General features: G+C 34.6%; 1 protein-coding gene across 8 annotated transcripts in view; it reads left to right on the plus strand.

The window, feature by feature from the left end:
* The window catches only part of LOC128235092 (serine/threonine-protein kinase DCLK1-like), a 52,872-nt gene that overhangs the window by 18,797 nt on the left and 13,765 nt on the right, over positions 1-20,310 (plus strand). For 2 of the 8 annotated variants that reach the window (XM_052949815.1, XM_052949814.1), the window contains exon 3: positions 2,612-2,650. The exons of 3 other annotated variants lie outside the window; for them this stretch is intronic. In XM_052949815.1, coding sequence (XP_052805775.1) covers positions 2,612-2,650 — 39 coding nt within the window. Of the gene's footprint in view, positions 1-2,611; positions 2,651-16,300; positions 16,424-18,167; positions 18,278-19,990; positions 20,122-20,310 lie in introns of those variants that run through there. 3 more of the 8 variants (XM_052949822.1, XM_052949821.1, XM_052949823.1) reach the window with 3 other exon arrangements.

Consider the following 20,310-nt stretch of genomic DNA (forward strand, 5'->3'; position numbering starts at 1 on the left):
GTATGCAGTGAATAAAAATTATGTTATGTCGTCAGTACAAAAATGTGTTTGCCTATGTCATTTTTTCACAAAAATGTCATTAAAGGTATGCAAGAAAAAATATCAATCATGTTTGTCCGGTTGGCATAGAAAAATCTGACCCTCAGACAGCTTAGTAGCCGGTAACTCTGCTATATGAAGCCTTGTTACCTGGCATTTACACAGGTGCCCTCGCTTCGGATTTTTCTATCCGGACGGAAAACACATGACATATATTATGAAACTTAAATCTGTATAAAAATCACAAATGGCAATTCAATAACATCAATTTTCCTTATTTCTTCAACTTCATGTGAATTTTCAATGTTGGCTAAATTTCAATTTATTCAACCATGGAGCGAAATAATGAAACTTTGACACTAAGATAATTGAAATTTACGAGAATCGACTAAAATCTTTATTGAAATGGCCCCCAGATTTTAGTAATTGTGAGCTTTGCCCTTGTCAAACTGGAATAATTTAAAAAAAAAAGCGTTTACATCCACATACAGTGCATATGTTTGACAAACCTCAAGTGTCACATCCTTAACTATTTTTTTTTTCTTATTTTTTCTTTCCTTTTTTTCAGTTTTGTACACCATTAGTAATTCATTATACATTTAGGCATTCAGTGAAATCTAAACTTTTGCATGAACAAGCCCAAATTTCTATTATTTGGCATCGATAACAATTGTAAAATCCCCAGCTGTATGAAATTCAAAAATTTAACAATCAAAATTCAAAAAATTAACAATCCCTGCAAATTTTGAGCCTGAATACTGAGCTTGCAGGCTTGCGCTTGGGCAAAGTTCATCTACTGTTTGGGTATCTCATGCATTTGTTGAACTTTAAATATTGATGAGTACTTTCTAACAGTCTTTTTGTTATGCACCAGTGAATTGTACCACGGCCCCCCCCCCCCCCCCCCCCCCCAGGTCCGGGGGTATAACACGGATAGCTGGGGAAATATGCCGTGTTTTTACCTTTCAGGTGGCCCCAAATGCAGTGGTTTTGTCTTCCCGCAAAATATAGCGGAGAATGGGCCTTACCTAGGGTCTCTGGGGTGCGGGGCATTTGGCAGGGATTTTTCCATCTGTTTGTTTCCGCAGGGCAGGGATTTTACCCGGGGTTGACTGGACCGAAGTCAAAGTCCCCGCTACTTGGACCTGGGGGCCCGTGGTTGCAATTGACTGGTGCATTACTTTTTGATATATCTGACTATGTAACTTTTTAGCATTTTTACTGTTTACAATAGATATTTACTAATTCTTTGTTTGGTTTCCTTTCAGCAGCAGGTAGATATGAGTTTTATGTGGTGATGTTCTTCCTCAGTTACAGCACTGTTACAAAGTGGGCACTTAATTTTGTGTTTCAAAATTATGGGAAATCTGGATTATCTTAAGTCATTTGTGAAGTTATTAATTCTTATATAATAATTTACTTAGTGAATTTATATAATGATTAAGTGCTCACTTCTTGCCCTTTCCTGCACATTCACATTTATCACAACACTAATAGGATGTATTTCAATTGGTCAGAAAGAAAACTTTTACAGCAGTTAGTTCCCTTTGAAAGCTTTGAGTCATGCCTTTTTAATATGTTAAAAAAATGGAGTCTTAAAATTTAAAACAAAAGTAATTAAGATGGAATATTCATTCTGTGGGAGATAAATAAGAATTATATGTCATAATTTGATAAAAATAAATTTTGATAATTTAAAAAAATTGTCTGTAATTTACAATAAAAGAACAGCCTCTTAAAGGATTCTTTTCTTCGGACATTTCATTTTTTCTGCTGTAACCAGGAAACTTTGTCATTCATTAGGTTGTTTATTCCTTCTTTCTTCTTTAGAACAAATATATACTGATTGAAATGATGTCCATGCCATATCTAGATTTTTCACATTCAAGTCGCAACATAGAACTGTAGTCATTGATTAAACAAATACACAATCTATAAGGGCTGCTTCTGTGCTATTTGTTATTGTATTAAAATAAGGTCTTTGCCTGTTATACAGTCATGTATATCTTTATCAGGACTCTTAAAGAGTTAGGTGAAATGGTGTATCAGTATAGGCGTCTGCTTCTTACCAAAGAAATCTGGTTTCTAGCTTTACTTGAAGGGGCTCTTTCTCATGACCCCTAGAAATAAACCACTGTACTGGTACCTTTCCCCGCAAGAAAATTTTAATGACATATATAGACATGTATAAGTGACCATTGAAATGATAATTTTGGATGAGCACAAGCCCAATTACTTTAATGTTGCCATCGTTTTTTTCAACAAGCCTACGTAGCTGAATAAAATCGAGAATTTGAGCAAGCCCAGAAAACAATATTTCACCTGAATGCACTTACTGGGCTCACGGGCTCGTCCTTATTTCGACCACTGTATAAGCTTAAAGCTGCTTTTATAATCGAGCTTAGCAATTTTGATATAAACTTGGCTTGCATTCATAAACTGCTATGTAAGCAGTACTGTATAAGAATCAAATTTGTATCATGGTAATATAAGTATGTCTCCTTAAACAAGACAATCATTAACAAAAACAAACAATTTAATAGCTTATGAAATCTGGTAGAAAATATTTCAGGTGAACCTAAAAAACAAGCACCACCTCCTTCCAGCACCGGTAATTGTGTGTGTTAACTCCCCTTACCAGAATGTGTGGACGGGGCTTATCATTACTTTACTGTATATTTATGATTTTATAACCATTTTTGTGATTAATTGTCAATATCTAACATCATGACTCCAGTCGAGGTAATTGTGTGTCTTAACTTACCTTACCAGAATTTTTGGACGGGGCTTATCATAACTTTGCTGTTTATGAATGTAAAACCATAAACCATTATTGTCAATATCTAAGATCATCGTCATCATTGTTGTTGTCGTCATCGTCATTGTCAACATCATCATCATCATCATCATCATCATCATCATTGGTGTCATCATCATCGTTGTTGTCATCATCGTGACGACTCTTTGTCATCAATGTTGTCATCATCATCAGCATCATAGCCTTCATCATCATCATCATTCTTCTTGTTTATTACATAAATAATTTTAAAAATCTGACTGTTTTTTTAAACTGGAACAAATTGAAATAGTTCCTTGCATGAGATCATTTATATGATATGATCCTGGCTTTTAAGTGTCGGTACATTATGGTAAATTGCCTTGTTTACTTGGCGTTCACATTGTCAATTAAGTGATCAGTAATGATAATATAGTATTTTGAAGAATGGACTGTAATGTACTATTGACGTATGAAAAATTAAGTCATTGACGCAACTTTAACAAATAAAGACATTGAAAGTGATCTGACGTTAGTGAAAACCAGTAAACATGAAGTTAATTGGTCAAGTAGAATAAGGGTAATTTTTTAATGATTCGTGCTTTGTAAAATGCACTTTTTGTGTATAAGGACACAAGTCCTCGAAATGGAGTGCAGTACGCTTATTTGTAGATTTCTGTTTGAAAGAACATTTAGTACATGAAATCTTAAACAAACATAATTTATAAACCTGCTGTCCTTTGTCAATTCTTTTCTTATCTATTCAAATCTTCATATTTATTAAAAAGCTTTCGATCAATTTTCGGTTCAACAATGACGCCTTATTATGAATATATTGATATAAAATGATAACAAGTACATGTTCATTATAATGGAACCTTTTGATTGTGTTTTTATTTTCATTAAATAATTGTTAGCAAGAACGAACTCTTATCTAATATACATTATTATAATAAGAATGACAATGGCCAAGTATTGAGACCACAATCGGCACTTTTGACATTGTAAATGTAGATTTAATGTTCTTAATGTAATCATAATGTCAGTAAATATATTCAAAATGTCTTTCAAAATTTATGGTATGATCATCTTGGGGAGATTATACTTGAATAAGTGTGTGTTACAGTTAAAACATTCATTTAAACTCCTAATGACATTTTGATCACAGGAAAGAGGACATTTAAGAATCATGTTAAATGTCATATTTAATATTTTGTGAGATTGAGAGGGGGGTGGGGGTGGTAGTGGGAGTGGATGAACATACAGGTACAGATACACTTTCAATCCACTATGGGTACAGACATATCAATCCACTATGGATACAGACACATCTATCCACCATGGATACGGACATATCAATCCACCATGGATACGGACATATTAATCCATCATGGATACAGACATATCAATCCACCATGGATACAGACATATCAATCAACTATTGATACAGACATACCAATCCACCATGGGTACAGACATATCAATCCACTATTGATACAGACATACCAATCCACCATGGGTACAGACATATCAATCCACCATGGGTACAGACATATCAATCCACCATGGGTACAGACATATCAATCCACTATGGATACAGACGTACTAATCCACTATGGGTACAGACGTATCAATCCACTATGGATACAGACATATCAATCCACTATGGTTACAGACAAATCAATCCACTATGGGTACAGACATATCAATCCACCATGGGTACAGACATATCAATCCACTAGGGGTACAGACATATCAATCCACCATGGGTACAGACATATCAATCCACCATGGATACAGACATATCAATTTACTATTGGTACAGACATATAAATCCACTATGGGTACAGACATACTAATCCACCATGGATACAGACATATCAATCCACTATGGATACAGACATATCAATCCACTATGGGTACAGACGTATCAATCCACCATGGGTACGGACATATCAATTCACTATGGATACAGACATATCAATCCACTATGGATACAGACATACTAATCCACTATGGGTACAGACGTATCAATCCACTATGGATACAGACGTATCAATCCACTATGGATACAGACATATCAATCCACTATGGATACAGACATATCAATCCACTATGGATACAGACATACTAATCCACTATGGGTACAGACGTATCAATCCACTATGGATACAGACGTATCAATCCACTATGGATACAGACATATCAATCCACTATGGGTACAGACGTATCAATCCACTATGGATACAGACATATCAATCCACTATGGATACAGACATATCAATCCACTATGGATACAGACATACTAATCCACTATGGATACAGACATATCAATCCACTATGGATACAGACATATCAATCCACTATGGGTACAGACGTATCAATCCACTATGGGTACAGATGTATCAATCCACTATGGGTACAGACATACTAATCCACTATGGATACAGACGTATCAATCCACTATGGATACAGACATATCAATCCACTATGGGTACAGACATACTAATCCACTATGGATACAGACGTATCAATCCACCATGGATACAGACATATCAATCCACTATGGGTACAGACATACTAATCCACTATGGGTACAGACGTATCAATCCACTATGGATACAGAAATATCAATCCACTATGGGTACAGACATACTAATCCACTATGGATACAGACATACTAATCCACTATGGGTACAGACGTATCAATCCACTATGGGTACAGACGTATCAATCCACTATGGGTACAGACATATCAATCCACTATGGATACAGACATACTAATCCACTATGGATACAGACATACTAATCCACTATGGGTACAGACGTATCAATCCACTATGGATACAGACATATCAATCCACTATGGATACAGACATATCAATTCACTATGGATACAGACATATCAATCCACTATGGATACAGACATATCAATCCACTATGGGTACAGACGTATCAATCCACTATGGATACAGACATATCAATCCACTATGGATACAGACGTATCAATCCACTATGGATACAGACATATCAATCCACTATGGGTACAGACGTATCAATCCACTATGGATACAGACATATCAATCCACCATGGATACAGACATATCAATCCACTATGGATACAGACATAAATCCACTATGGATACAGACATACTAATCCACTATGGATACAGACATATCAATCCACTATGGGTACAGACGTATCAATCCACTATGGATACAGACATATCAATCCACCATGGATACAGACATATCAATCCACTATGGATACAGACATAAATCCACCATGGATACAGACATATCAATCCACTATGGATACAGACATAAATCCACTATGGATACAGACATACTAATCCACTATGGATACAGACATATCAATCCACTATGGGTACAGACGTATCAATCCACTATGGATACAGACATATCAATCCACCATGGATACAGACATATCAATCCACTATGGATACAGACATAAATCCACCATGGATACAGACATATCAATCCACTATGGATACAGACATAAATCCACTATGGATACAGACATACTAATCCACTATGGATACAGACATATCAATCCACTATGGGTACAGACGTATCAATCCACTATGGATACAGACATACTAATCCACTATGGATACAGACATATCAATCCACTATGGGTACAGACATAAATCCACTATGGATACAGACGTATCAATCCACTATGGATACAGACGTATCAATCCACCATGGATACAGACATATCAATTCACTATGGATACAGACATATCAATCCACTATGGATACAGACATACTAATCCACTATGGGTACAGACGTATCAATCCACTATGGATACAGACATATCAATCCACTATGGGTACAGACATAAATCCACTATGGATACAGATGTATCAATCCACTATGGATACAGACGTATCAATCCACTATGGGTACAGACATAAATCCACTATGGATACAGACGTATCAATCCACCATGGATACAGACATATCAATTCACTATGGATACATACATATCAATCCACTATGGATACAGACATACTAATCCACTATGGATACAGACGTATCAATCCACTATGGGTACAGACATAAATCCACTATGGATACAGACATATCAATCCACTATGGGTACAGACGAATCAATTCACTATGGATACAGACATACTAATCCACTATGGGTACAGACATATCAATCCACTATGGGTACAGACATATCAATCCACTATGGATACAGACATACTAATCCACTATGGATACAGACGTATCAATCCACTATGGGTACAGACATACTAATCCACTATGGATACAGACGTATCAATCCACTATGGGTACAGACATAAATCCACTATGGATACAGACATATCAATCCACTATGGGTACAGACGAATCAATTCACTATGGATACAGACATACTAATCCACTATGGATACAGACATATCAATCCACTATGGGTACAGACATATCAATCCACTATGGATACAGACATATCAATTCACTATGGATACAGACATATCAATCCACTATGGATACAGACATACTAATCCACTATGGGTACAGACGTATCAATCCACTATGGATACAGACGTATCAATCCACTATGGATACAGACATATCAATCCACTATGGATACAGACGTATCAATCCACTATGGATACAGACATATCAATCCACTATGGATACAGACATATCAATCCACTATGGATACAGACGTATCAATCCACTATGGGTACAGACGAATCAATCCACTATGGATACAGACATATCAATCCACTATGGATACAGACATATCAATCCACCATGGGTACAGACATAAATCCACTATGGGTACAGACGTATCAATCCACTATGGGTACAGACGTATCAATCCACTATGGGTACAGACATAAATCCACTATGGGTACAGACGAATCAATCCACTATGGATACGGACATATCAATCCACTATGGATACAGACATATCAATCCACTATGGGTACAGACATCAATCCACTATGGGTACAGACGTATCAATCCACTATGGGTACAGACATAAATCCACTATGGGTACAGACGTATCAATCCACTATGGGTACAGACATAAATCCACTATGGGTACAGACGAATCAATTCACTATGGATACAGACATATCAATCCACTATGGGTACAGACGAATCAATTCACTATGGATACAGACATACTAATCCACTATGGATACAGACATATCAATCCACTATGGGTACAGACATATCAATCCACTATGGATACAGACATACTAATCCACTATGGGTACAGACGTATCAATCCACTATGGGTACAGACATAAATCCACTATGGATACAGACATATCAATCCACTATGGGTACAGACGAATCAATTCACTATGGATACAGACATATCAATCCACCATGGATACAGACATATCAATTCACTATGGATACAGACATACTAATCCACTATGGGTACAGACGTATCAATCCACTATGGATACAGACGTATCAATCCACCATGGATACAGACATATCAATTCACTATGGATACAGACATATCAATCCACTATGGATACAGACATACTAATCCACTATGGATACAGACATATCAATCCACTATGGGTACAGACGAATCAATCCACTATGGATACAGACATATCAATCCACTATGGATACAGACATATCAATCCACTATGGGTACAGACATCAATCCACTATGGGTACAGACGTATCAATCCACTATGGGTACAGACATAAATCCACTATGGGTACAGACGTATCAATCCACTATGGGTACAGACATAAATCCACTATGGGTACAGACGAATCAATTCACTATGGATACAGACATATCAATCCACCATGGATACAGACATATCAATTCACTATGGATACAGACATACTAATCCACTATGGGTACAGACGTATCAATCCACTATGGATACAGACGTATCAATCCACCATGGATACAGACATATCAATTCACTATGGATACAGACATATCAATCCACTATGGATACAGACATACTAATCCACTATGGGTACAGACGTATCAATCCACTATGGATACAGACGTATCAATCCACTATGGATACAGACATATCAATCCACCATGGGTACAGACATAAATCCACTATGGGTACAGACGTATCAATCCACTATGGGTACAGACGTATCAATCCACTATGGGTACAGACATAAATCCACTATGGGTACAGACGAATCAATCCACTATGGATACAGACATATCAATCCACTATGGATACAGACATATCAATCCACTATGGGTACAGACATCAATCCACTATGGGTACAGACGTATCAATCCACTATGGGTACAGACATAAATCCACTATGGGTACAGACGTATCAATCCACTATGGGTACAGACATAAATCCACTATGGGTACAGACGAATCAATTCACTATGGATACAGACATATCAATCCACCATGGATACAGACATATCAATTCACTATGGATACAGACATACTAATCCACTATGGGTACAGACGTATCAATCCACTATGGATACAGACGTATCAATCCACCATGGATACAGACATATCAATTCACTATGGATACAGACATATCAATCCACTATGGATACAGACATACTAATCCACTATGGGTACAGACGTATCAATCCACTATGGATACAGACGTATCAATCCACTATGGATACAGACATATCAATCCACTATGGATACAGACATATCAATCCACTATGGGTACAGACGTATCAATCCACTATGGGTACAGACATAAATCCACTATGGATACAGACATATCAATCCACTATGGGTACAGACGAATCAATCCACTATGGATACAGACATATCAATCCACTATGGATACAGACGTATCAATCCACTATGGGTACAGACATAAATCCACTATGGGTACAGACGTATCAATCCACTATGGGTACAGACGTATCAATCCACTATGGGTACAGACATAAATCCACTATGGGTACAGACGAATCAATCCACTATGGATACAGACATATCAATCCACTATGGATACAGACATATCAATCCACTATGGGTACAGACATCAATCCACTATGGGTACAGACGTATCAATCCACTATGGGTACAGACATCAATCCACTATGGGTACAGACGTATCAATCCACTATGGATACAGACATAAATCCACTATGGGTACAGACGAATCAATCCACTATGGGTACAGACGTATCAATCCACTATGGGTACAGACATAAATCCACTATGGATACAGACATATCAATCCACTATGGGTACAGACGAATCAATCCACTATGGATACAGACATATCAATCCACTATGGATACAGACATATCAATCCACCATGGATACAGACGTATCAATCCACTATGGGTACAGACGAATCAATCCACTATGGATACAGACATATCAATCCACTATGGATACAGACATATCAATCCACTATGGGTACAGACATCAATCCACTATGGGTACAGACGTATCAATCCACTATGGGTACAGACATAAATCCACTATGGGTACAGACGTATCAATCCACTATGGGTACAGACATAAATCCACTATGGGTACAGACGAATCAATTCACTATGGATACAGACATATCAATCCACCATGGATACAGACATATCAATTCACTATGGATACAGACATACTAATCCACTATGGGTACAGACGTATCAATCCACTATGGATACAGACGTATCAATCCACCATGGATACAGACATATCAATTCACTATGGATACAGACATATCAATCCACTATGGATACAGACATACTAATCCACTATGGGTACAGACGTATCAATCCACTATGGATACAGACGTATCAATCCACCATGGATACAGACGTATCAATCCACCATGGGTACAGACGTATCAATCCACTATGGGTACAGACATATCAATCCACTATGGATACAGACATATCAATCCACCATGGATACAGACATATCAATCCACTGTGGATACAGACATATCAATCCACCATGGATACAGACATACTAATCCACTATGGATACAGACGTATCAATCCACTATGGATACAGACGTATCAATTCACTATGGATACAGACATATCAATCCACTATGGATACAGACATACTAATCCACTATGGATACAGACAGACCAATCCACTATGGGTACAGACGTATCAATCCACCATGGATACAGACATATCAATTCACTATGGATACAGACATATCAATCCACTATGGATACAGACATACTAATCCACTATGGATACAGACATACCAATCCACTATGGGTACAGACGTATCAATCCACTATGGATACAACAATATCAGTCCACTGGGGATACAGACATATCAATCCACTATGGATAATAGACATATCAATCTACTATGGATACAGAAATATCAATCCAAAATGTATACAGACATATGTATCCACTATTGAAACATATATATGGATCCAATTTGGATATAAATGTATCATTCTTTAATGTATACATATGTATGAATCCACTATTTATACATATGCATCATGCAGTCCACTATGGATGTTAAGTTATGGATTTCACCAACACATTAGCAATTTTTTATACTGAAAATTGACATCTTTGTATTTTGCTCATTAAGTATAAGTATCTGACATTATTGAAATCATTAACATCAATTATTTTTCAAAATTGTTAACCTTCAGATCAGTTATAGTTATCGAATTTCAAAAATGGATCAAAGCCAAAGAGCTTTTAAAAGATCGTTTTATTTGGTAATTCATTGAGATGTCATACTGTGTTATAATAATTGATCAAAGATTTTGCCTTTTATTTTAACATGTTATGCGGTTAATCTCTTTATGATAATCTTTACACTTTCTAAAGTAAGAGAATTTAAAATGTGTCACAACTCTTATGACTTTCAATTGATTTAAGGTTAAATGATTAAATGCTACTAAGAAAGACAACTCTTACCATTCTAAATAATTATTTCCCTCAAAAATAGTATGCTTACCTCCCTTTGTTTATTCTATTGAAACAAGTACATAATAGGTTAAAGTTAATTCTAGTTGTATCTTCTGAATTGACCAGCTACAAATTTATTACAAATTTTCGTAATGAAAGTGACAATAAAGTTTGTTACATTCATAGGTGGTAAACATATTTTCTACGGCTGGATTTACAGCTAGGCGACCAAATTTACATTGAGTTTAAGATGCAAGTTTAATGCCTTAAATATTGTTATTTATTTTAAAATACATCATGAATTGTGCCTACGCTATTCTTTTCTGAATATTTACAAATTTTTATGACAATGTCAGCCAAAGTTTGTTGCTTTAGTGTGAGAAAGTGCTTCACTTTTGTAAACTTATATACTTAAAAATTTCAACCTTTTTTTAATGAAAACATTTCATTCAGGATTAAACACTTTATTACCCCAGAGCGTACATTTGAATAGCTTTGCATGTTTTTTCCTAATGAGTTTGTTTTGTGTAAGAAAGAAAAATGGAATCATTTCAATTTTATTTATTTTGCGATTCACTTACATTGAAATAACAACTTTATACAATGATTGGTTTATGTAAATAAAGTTAAGAATTTTAAAGACTTGACATGGAATAAATGGATTTGAATCATTTTATTCTTAAGAGAAATGTTATTGTGATAGTGAGACTGTTGAAATTATATAAGATTTCACTGAATATTTAATACACTCATTGGATTCATATACCGAAGATGTCGCTAATAATGATATTCATGAAGTTGTAAGTGTGTTTCAATCGTATCTTAAGATAAGAATTTCTTAAATTGTAAAAAAAGTAAACTTTTCAGCATGGAGTTTTTAAATTGTTTGTGATATATCGCCTGAGACTTTAAATGATAAAAGAGAATTTTGAGAATATTAATCGTTTATAAAGACTTTAACAGAAATCAGTTTTGGAGAATAATCAGTTAAAATGGTCGAGACTGTGAAAAATAATGTAGAGGAATTTAATCCGTACTATGACATTTTCGATTGGCGGCAAAGTTATGAGAGAAGAACTTCTGACGAAACCAAGGTTACTCTGACACAGGAAGTGAAATATGGGGACAACCCTGATTTTGAGAAATCCAAGATCAAGGTCATTAATATCGGGCCTGACCCCCCGCTTTGTATGAAGAGGTATATCTGGGGACGGAAAAGTAAGTATTGCTTTTCTTAGAAGGTTTAGAACTTTTAAGAATGGTGTCTCAGAGTCTTAAAAATAAAAAAGCGTAAAAAATACAGAGTTATGAGAGCCAAAGATCATTTTATTAATGATTATTTCATTTGAACTAATTTTGTCCGACGGCCCAAAATTGCGCAATGCGGCTCAAATTCTGATGAAAACAAGGTCATCTGTTCACTGTGAACAAGCCCTCTTAATTATGAACACTGGCATAGGCCAAGATAGTCACGCTCAGGGCTCTTTATTACGTCTTGAGTCTAAATTTGCAATTCCTTGTTTTGTTGTACATTTTTAATAGATTAGAATGATAATGGTAAAACTTGCCATACATGTTGCAAATATTGTGTTTAACAAAAATTTATCATATTAAAAATAACCACACTATATTTAAAATTTATTATCAGACCTTTAAGGATTGGCTTTTTTGAGTCTGTCAAGCCTCAAACTCAGATTCAAGATGTTATATGGTGATTGTGAACTCTGGGGCCTGAAAATGATAACAAACTGTGAGTCTCAAGTCTGAATTCAGTCTCAAGTAACAAAACTGCAAATCTTCATTTCCTTCAATTACTAAAATTCATTCTAGCATTTATTGAACAACAAAATTAAAATTTGCAAACTTAGACTCAATTATTATTATATATTATTATTAGTGATAAGAGCCCTGAGCTGATTATCTCAGTCTATACCAGTGTTCACAATCAAGCGGGCTGGTTCACAGCTGGTTCACAGTGAACAGGTAATTATTGTTTAGCTTTAAGTGTCATATCTCATTTGCAAAACATTTGAGGAGATAAGCTCCTTTATTAACTAAAAAACAGACATCTTGCAGTAAATTTCTAATTTTGATCTTGCGGTATTATCTTATTATCATGTGACAAATTCATTTTTTGCTGACAGAAATTTATGTTTAACTTTAAATGCAATGAAAAAATCAGTCCATATTTCAATATTTGCTATGCCTGCATCTTGAAATTTATTGCTTTCAAGTGAATATTATTGCACTAAAATTACTCGTGTTCGAGTGTTTTAACAAGTTTGTACCTAAGTTTATAACACCCCTTCTTCTTCTTATTTGTTTTTTATCTTAAGGTTTCTAATATTTGTTTTTTTTTTATCTTAAAGTTTTTGTCCAATGTATACCCACATCAATGACTTCACACTAGAATTTGAGAGTTATGATGACATTTTATTTAAATGCCATTGCCATTCGTTAAAGCTGCACTCTCACTGATTGACAGTTTTTCACTTTAAAAAAAAAAATCAAAAAAATCTCAGAATCAGCTGATTTTGGCATCTGAATGCCTCCAATTTAGTAATATAAGATAACTCACAATATAGACTTCAACAAATGTCAAATGTTTGGAAAAGTCTGCCGAAATTTTCATTTTTCTGAAAGCATTTAAGTAAAGCTTTTAAGCCATGAAAAATCAGTTTGGAATGTAAATATGAAAACTGTGATCAGCTCTTTTGTCAGCTGAGTCTTATATTTCTAGTTTCCAGACATTTATGGAAAAAATTGGCTCATTCCAAGACAAAAAATAAAAAAAAGTTGTCATAACAATTAATCTGTGAGTGTGCAGCTTTATTAGACTTGGCTAAAGTTTGATTAATTTCAACATTATCAAAACTGATAAGAATTATCAAGTGCTTTGATTTGGTGGTGCGAAACTGAAGCAAATTGTTTGCTAGCTTTACAGAAACAATTATAGAGCACCTTTAAAAGTGCTCTTAGGTCTTAAAGGTGTCCTATTTTCGTTTCTGTCAAGCAGTGGCAAACATCTTGTATTGCAAGTTTGTATTGCAAATTTTCAAATTTTGTATAGCAAGTTTGTATTGCAAATTTTGTATAGCAAGTTTGTATTGCAAATTTTGTATAGCAAGTTTGTATTGCAAATTTTGTATAGCAAGTTTGTATTGCAAGTTCATATCTCAAGTTTGTTTTTCAGTTTTGGGTTGCAAGATTATTTTTTTGCAAGATTTAAGTTGATATAATATTTATAGAATACATGGAATGGAAAAAATTGACAGTATTGAAATCGAAAAATTAACATCAAAATAAAAATGACTTCTGCCTAAATGTGAAATTTTCCACTCAATAACTATGGCTGCACCATTTTAATGATTTAAAACCCCTACAAACTTTGGCCAAGAAAATTAGTGAGAGTGAACATTTTTTTATAATAAAAATACAATCTTTTGGTTTAAAAGCAGGAACAGGATTAAGGCCAGACCGTTTTATCCTATGTGATAAATGATATATTTATATTTCTGAACAATTTATAACATTATTAACTCTACTAAGTGCAAGGAAATACTCCTAAATATACCTGTTTTAATCTTTCGAAAGTTTGCCATTGACAAAAAATAACATGTCTTCCCAATGAAGCGTTCTTCGGCACATTTTTGAAATAAATAGGACCTCAACCGTTGATGCTTGATTTAAAGGGACTGTACACCAGATTGGCACCAAAAAAAGTTTTTTTCTGTAACGAATATCAGGACAATTATCTAATAGAATGTGTCACGCTTTGATATCATAATTGTAAAAAAAGTAGCAAAATGTAAAAAAAAAAATTGTGTCGGAGACCGGGTTCGAACCCGTGTCGCCAAAAGTGCAGTCCAGCGTCATATACACTGAGCTATGACTCCAATCGGGTGACATAATTAAGCTATACACCTACCTCGGTAATATCACGTGATAACACCGACTAGCCAATCACGCATAAGGAATTAATTCTACTAGGTAGACATACCCAGTAATCTTTTTTAATGGAAAAATACGAAATAACTGCTAAACTTAAATAAATTGTAAACTATGTGGTACTTCAGTTAGTAAGTTTCAATGCATTGTACACATCGATGCCAAGTTTATGTTAGTTTTTGACAATTTTCTTTTTTTTGCTATTTTATCATACGGAGTACAGCCCCTTTAAAAAAAGAGGAAGACTTAAAAGTTGGTTAAGTAAATCCACTGAATGAAACATCAGCTTGGCCTAATGGCCAATGTACTCTAAGGAATTCATTTACGTAGATATATGAGATAATACCTCTTACAATCACACGGGGATGAGAATTTAATTCCGACTTCATAAATATTTCAATGTGATTGTTCTTACTTGTTTTTCACAGACAATACTCCGATTTACAGCTAAATTGACATTCCAGTGATTTGTGGTCTCTTATCAGAAGTGCATTGTCTGTGTACCCAGTCTCAGTTTTATTGAAATTTAGCAATCATGTGAACTTTTATCTAACGAAAGGCTGGTTTTTAGAATTCAGTAAAATAAAAATATTCAGTACATTATGGATTGTAATGAAATATGTACACTGGATCTCCATTAGTTATGATCAAGTATTTAGTTCAATGTGGATTATAGTTAGCTTTTGGACGTAAAAAAAACACTATTTTCTTCGGTTTGTTAAAAAATGGCTATAAGGGTTGACTCTGGAATTTCACGACCGTTGCGACAGTTTGGTAAATATTTTTATTTTTGGATTTGTTTCTTTACTATATGTTTGTCTGAAATTTATTTAAAGATGCATTGTGAAGGTTATGTCACTTTTTGAACTAATTGGAATTGTCTAAAGCAGAAACTTATGAGAAATTTATGCACCAATCAATTGTAACCAAGGCCCCCCCAGGTCCAGGGAATAGCGGGGACTTTGAATTTCGGTCCAGCCAAGCCTGGTCAAAATCCCCGCACTACAGGGACGAACTGCTGGTAAAATCCCAGCCAAATGCCTCCACACACCAGGGACACTAGGTTAAAGGCCCATTCCCCGCTATTTTTGGCGCTGAGACAAAACCACTGCTTTCACCCTGCACTGCAGGGCCACCTGGAAGGTAAAAACACGGTCCATTTCCCAGGCTATCCCTGGTGTACAGGACATGAGGGGGCCGTGGTTACAATTGACTGGTGCATTCGGATAAAAGCAAAGAACTCTCTCAGCTGACCGACAGATTAATTGTTACACGTAACTATTGAATATATCAATTTACTGATTTTCTTACATCTGCAGCTTTGGCAAATGTAAGGCACAGCAGGGATTCAAACATCAGAGATCTCTATATGTATACTCAGCAATTTTGTGTAGATGCATTGTTCATTTTGCTGTTTAAATAAATAATGTGGCCTGAGAGGCTTGACTTGACTTGACTTGACTTGAGAAGATACACAGCTAATCAAGACCCCTACAATTTGGTCTAAGGGCATGTACATCTATAAGGACCTATATATTTGTGGAATTAAAAAAAAATGTAGCATTTAGAACTATAGTTATTAGATCTGATTAAAATATTTGTCGAGTTATTCCCCTTTATCTTAGTAATTTTATGGATTGTTGGTAACCATCATTGTAGGCAACCACAAACTTTCTTCTGTTACACTTACATATATACCATGGGAAAATTGACTGACAAAATCTTGATTATATGAATTTGCATGAGGCAGGGGAGACAACTCTTCATCCAATGAAATTGCATGTTACAATTAAATACTTTTCAATAACCCTGAATTGTCAGTTTTCTCCTCAAGCAAGTCAGGTGAAAAAAAGGTTAGATCCAGAAACTGGATACTTACATTTTTGTTATGTCTTATTAATTATATTTTGATCTCTTCATCTTTCACTTATAATACATATATACATATTATGTTTACCTCAAACTAGCCTTCAAAACGCATACTGAAATCGAGCACATTCTCTGGATGATAAATTATGATATAGATTTGTGTTAATGACTTAAAATCCAGTGTGAATTACTTGTCTGAATGTGTGTTTTTATTATAAAACAAACAAATAAACTGATCATTCGGATTGATTTACCGAGGCAGTAAAAAGATATTTTGCACATCATAAAGTAATCAATCCAAAACTAATCAGCAAGATTATAGATAACTTTTGTCCATAATATGGGATCTCCATAAAACAAAAGCCGCCATGTTACAAACTACGCTGTTACACATTGATACCGTACCATGCGATTGTTCTGATTCTAAAATGAATATCACCAACTGAGCTTTACAATATATAGAATATTATTAAGGCCTTTTTCGATGCACAAAATAATCTTTGTTCATAGTATAATCAAGATGTACATGACAGTTCAATAATGTACATGAAATCTCGTTCACGCTTTAACATGTGTTAATTTGTACAGTTTGAGAGCAACAGTTTTCGGTTCAAAAATGAAGCTTAGGATCTTAATTCTTACGAGATAATGGATTAGATATTTATATAAATTTGGAATATAATGTTTTGTGTTGAAATAATGGGATAGTTATGGCTTTTAACTCACCGTTCAGTGGTTGGGCCTGGCGTTACATTAATTGTAGGTAACTTTTACTAAAAGTAAAATACTAGATTTGGCTTGTACTTAGTGTTGTCGCTTATGTCTCCATCAATGAGATCTCCAGATGATTCTAATTTTATTATTATTAAAACTTCAGACGAGAATGATCGCCAAAGTTTCATTTTGACACTATAATGTTTTAAAAAGTGGGTTCCACCAAGTTCTTCAGTGGTTCCCATAAGCCATCTGGCTAGTATAGAGTACATTCGTGCCAAACACTATGATATGTTTTATTTTATTTTTGCTTTACTAAACAATTGAATCAGCAGCGAGGCTGCGACCGGCTTATGCCAAATTTAAATGTCTAAATTGGTAAAGCAAAGATTAACCATTATGTCTACATTTATATATACATATATATATGTTTAATATAATCATTATTGTGCTTTAAGAGATTTTATATACATGCACATACACCATTGAAAAATTATTTCCGGATTTAAACATATAAATCTACCCAGGGGCCATAATTCAATATAATTGTTATCGTTATAGACACGCCTTATTGATTCCATTCAGTCTATTGACCACTTATTTTAACAGTCCAATCAAAACACTTGCTCAGAATACCGCCTCTGGGCCAGTCTTATCCTTATCCTTAGACATATCGTAGTAAATCGATTTTAGTCTATTGGCCAATCAAAACACTCAGATTTAAGTTTAATATAAGTTGGTTATTTAATACCGCCCTAGTTGTATATTTCATCATATTAAGTTTAAATAAAACCTACTTTTGAAACCTGAGGCTTTAAAATATCCTACTTCAGGTATTCCTGCAGTTCGTCACCATAATGCAATAACTCATTATCACTATAGTTATACATGTGTACACATATTTTAAACAAACAATCGCAGTAATTACAATTTCTATCAATAAAGTTTAATTAATTGAAATTTCATCCTCACCTACCATTCATAAGAGGGTTGTGTCCATGACTGTAGAAGTTACTTTCTCCATTTTAAAATATTGGCAAATCTGCCAACATACTGGTTGAGCCTGATGTAGACAATTTTGTCAATCCTATTGATCATGGAATGAACATGTAGGACAGTTTTGCATGTCTGAGATGACTCAGGATAGTTAATAAAGTATGTCCTTTATGATATTGATATTGATCAATGCCAAATGATGTCATTGGTTACTTAGATGTTTGATGAAATACACTAAAACACACCTTAAATGTGGTGTTGTTTTTTAAAGATTTGAAGAATAGCACCGGATGTGGAAGTTCTTGCAGTGTAGAATAGAAAAAAAATGTTATAGTGTCAGTTAAATAGGATGATCATACCATTTAAGCTCATCAAAACTTAAAACAAAAGATCATGCAATGTCCCAGTGATATGACATGATGTAATTTGGTGCAATATAAGTATATTTGTACATCATACTATTGTTTCAAATTAAACTCAATATGTGACATCATCGATCTTGGATTGACATCGAAACCACGCCTTTTAATCATGATCCTATATCAAATTGTACTAAAACTCATCCATTCCTTTGTTATAAAATCATTAATTGTTAATTGTTTGCAGCTTTTATATTGTTTTGCATACATTCTGATCCTGAAATAGGGTTTTGTTTTTCCCATTTATTGATCTTTGAAAGGCATTTGACACTGCGCCAGATTTTGATCATTTAAATTTATTTGTCTTTTCCTGATGTTGTGTATTAGTTAATTAATTAGCAACCTGAAAACATGGTTTAAGAAACAAATATGTTGAATTATAAGGAATAAACAATAGTTTGTGATTTGGATTCAGATATTGGCATCAACTGTTAAAGCACGGAATTATGTTTCAAGTTGCACAATATTACCCTGGTAACAGCTTTGTAATCATATCTTCATGTTTGTAAAGAAACCAACACTAACAAAACTAACAAATGCTAATGGTGTTTGATTATAATAGAACAGAACTTATAAATAAAGCATATTTTCTGCTGTTTGACCACAGTGGGCATATATTGTAAATCAAAATTATTTCAGCTATAAATGTAAATAAATTATCTG

Source organism: Mya arenaria, chromosome 5 (assembly GCF_026914265.1).
Source record: "Mya arenaria isolate MELC-2E11 chromosome 5, ASM2691426v1".
In the NCBI taxonomy this organism is placed as follows: Eukaryota; Metazoa; Mollusca; class Bivalvia; order Myida; family Myidae; genus Mya; species Mya arenaria.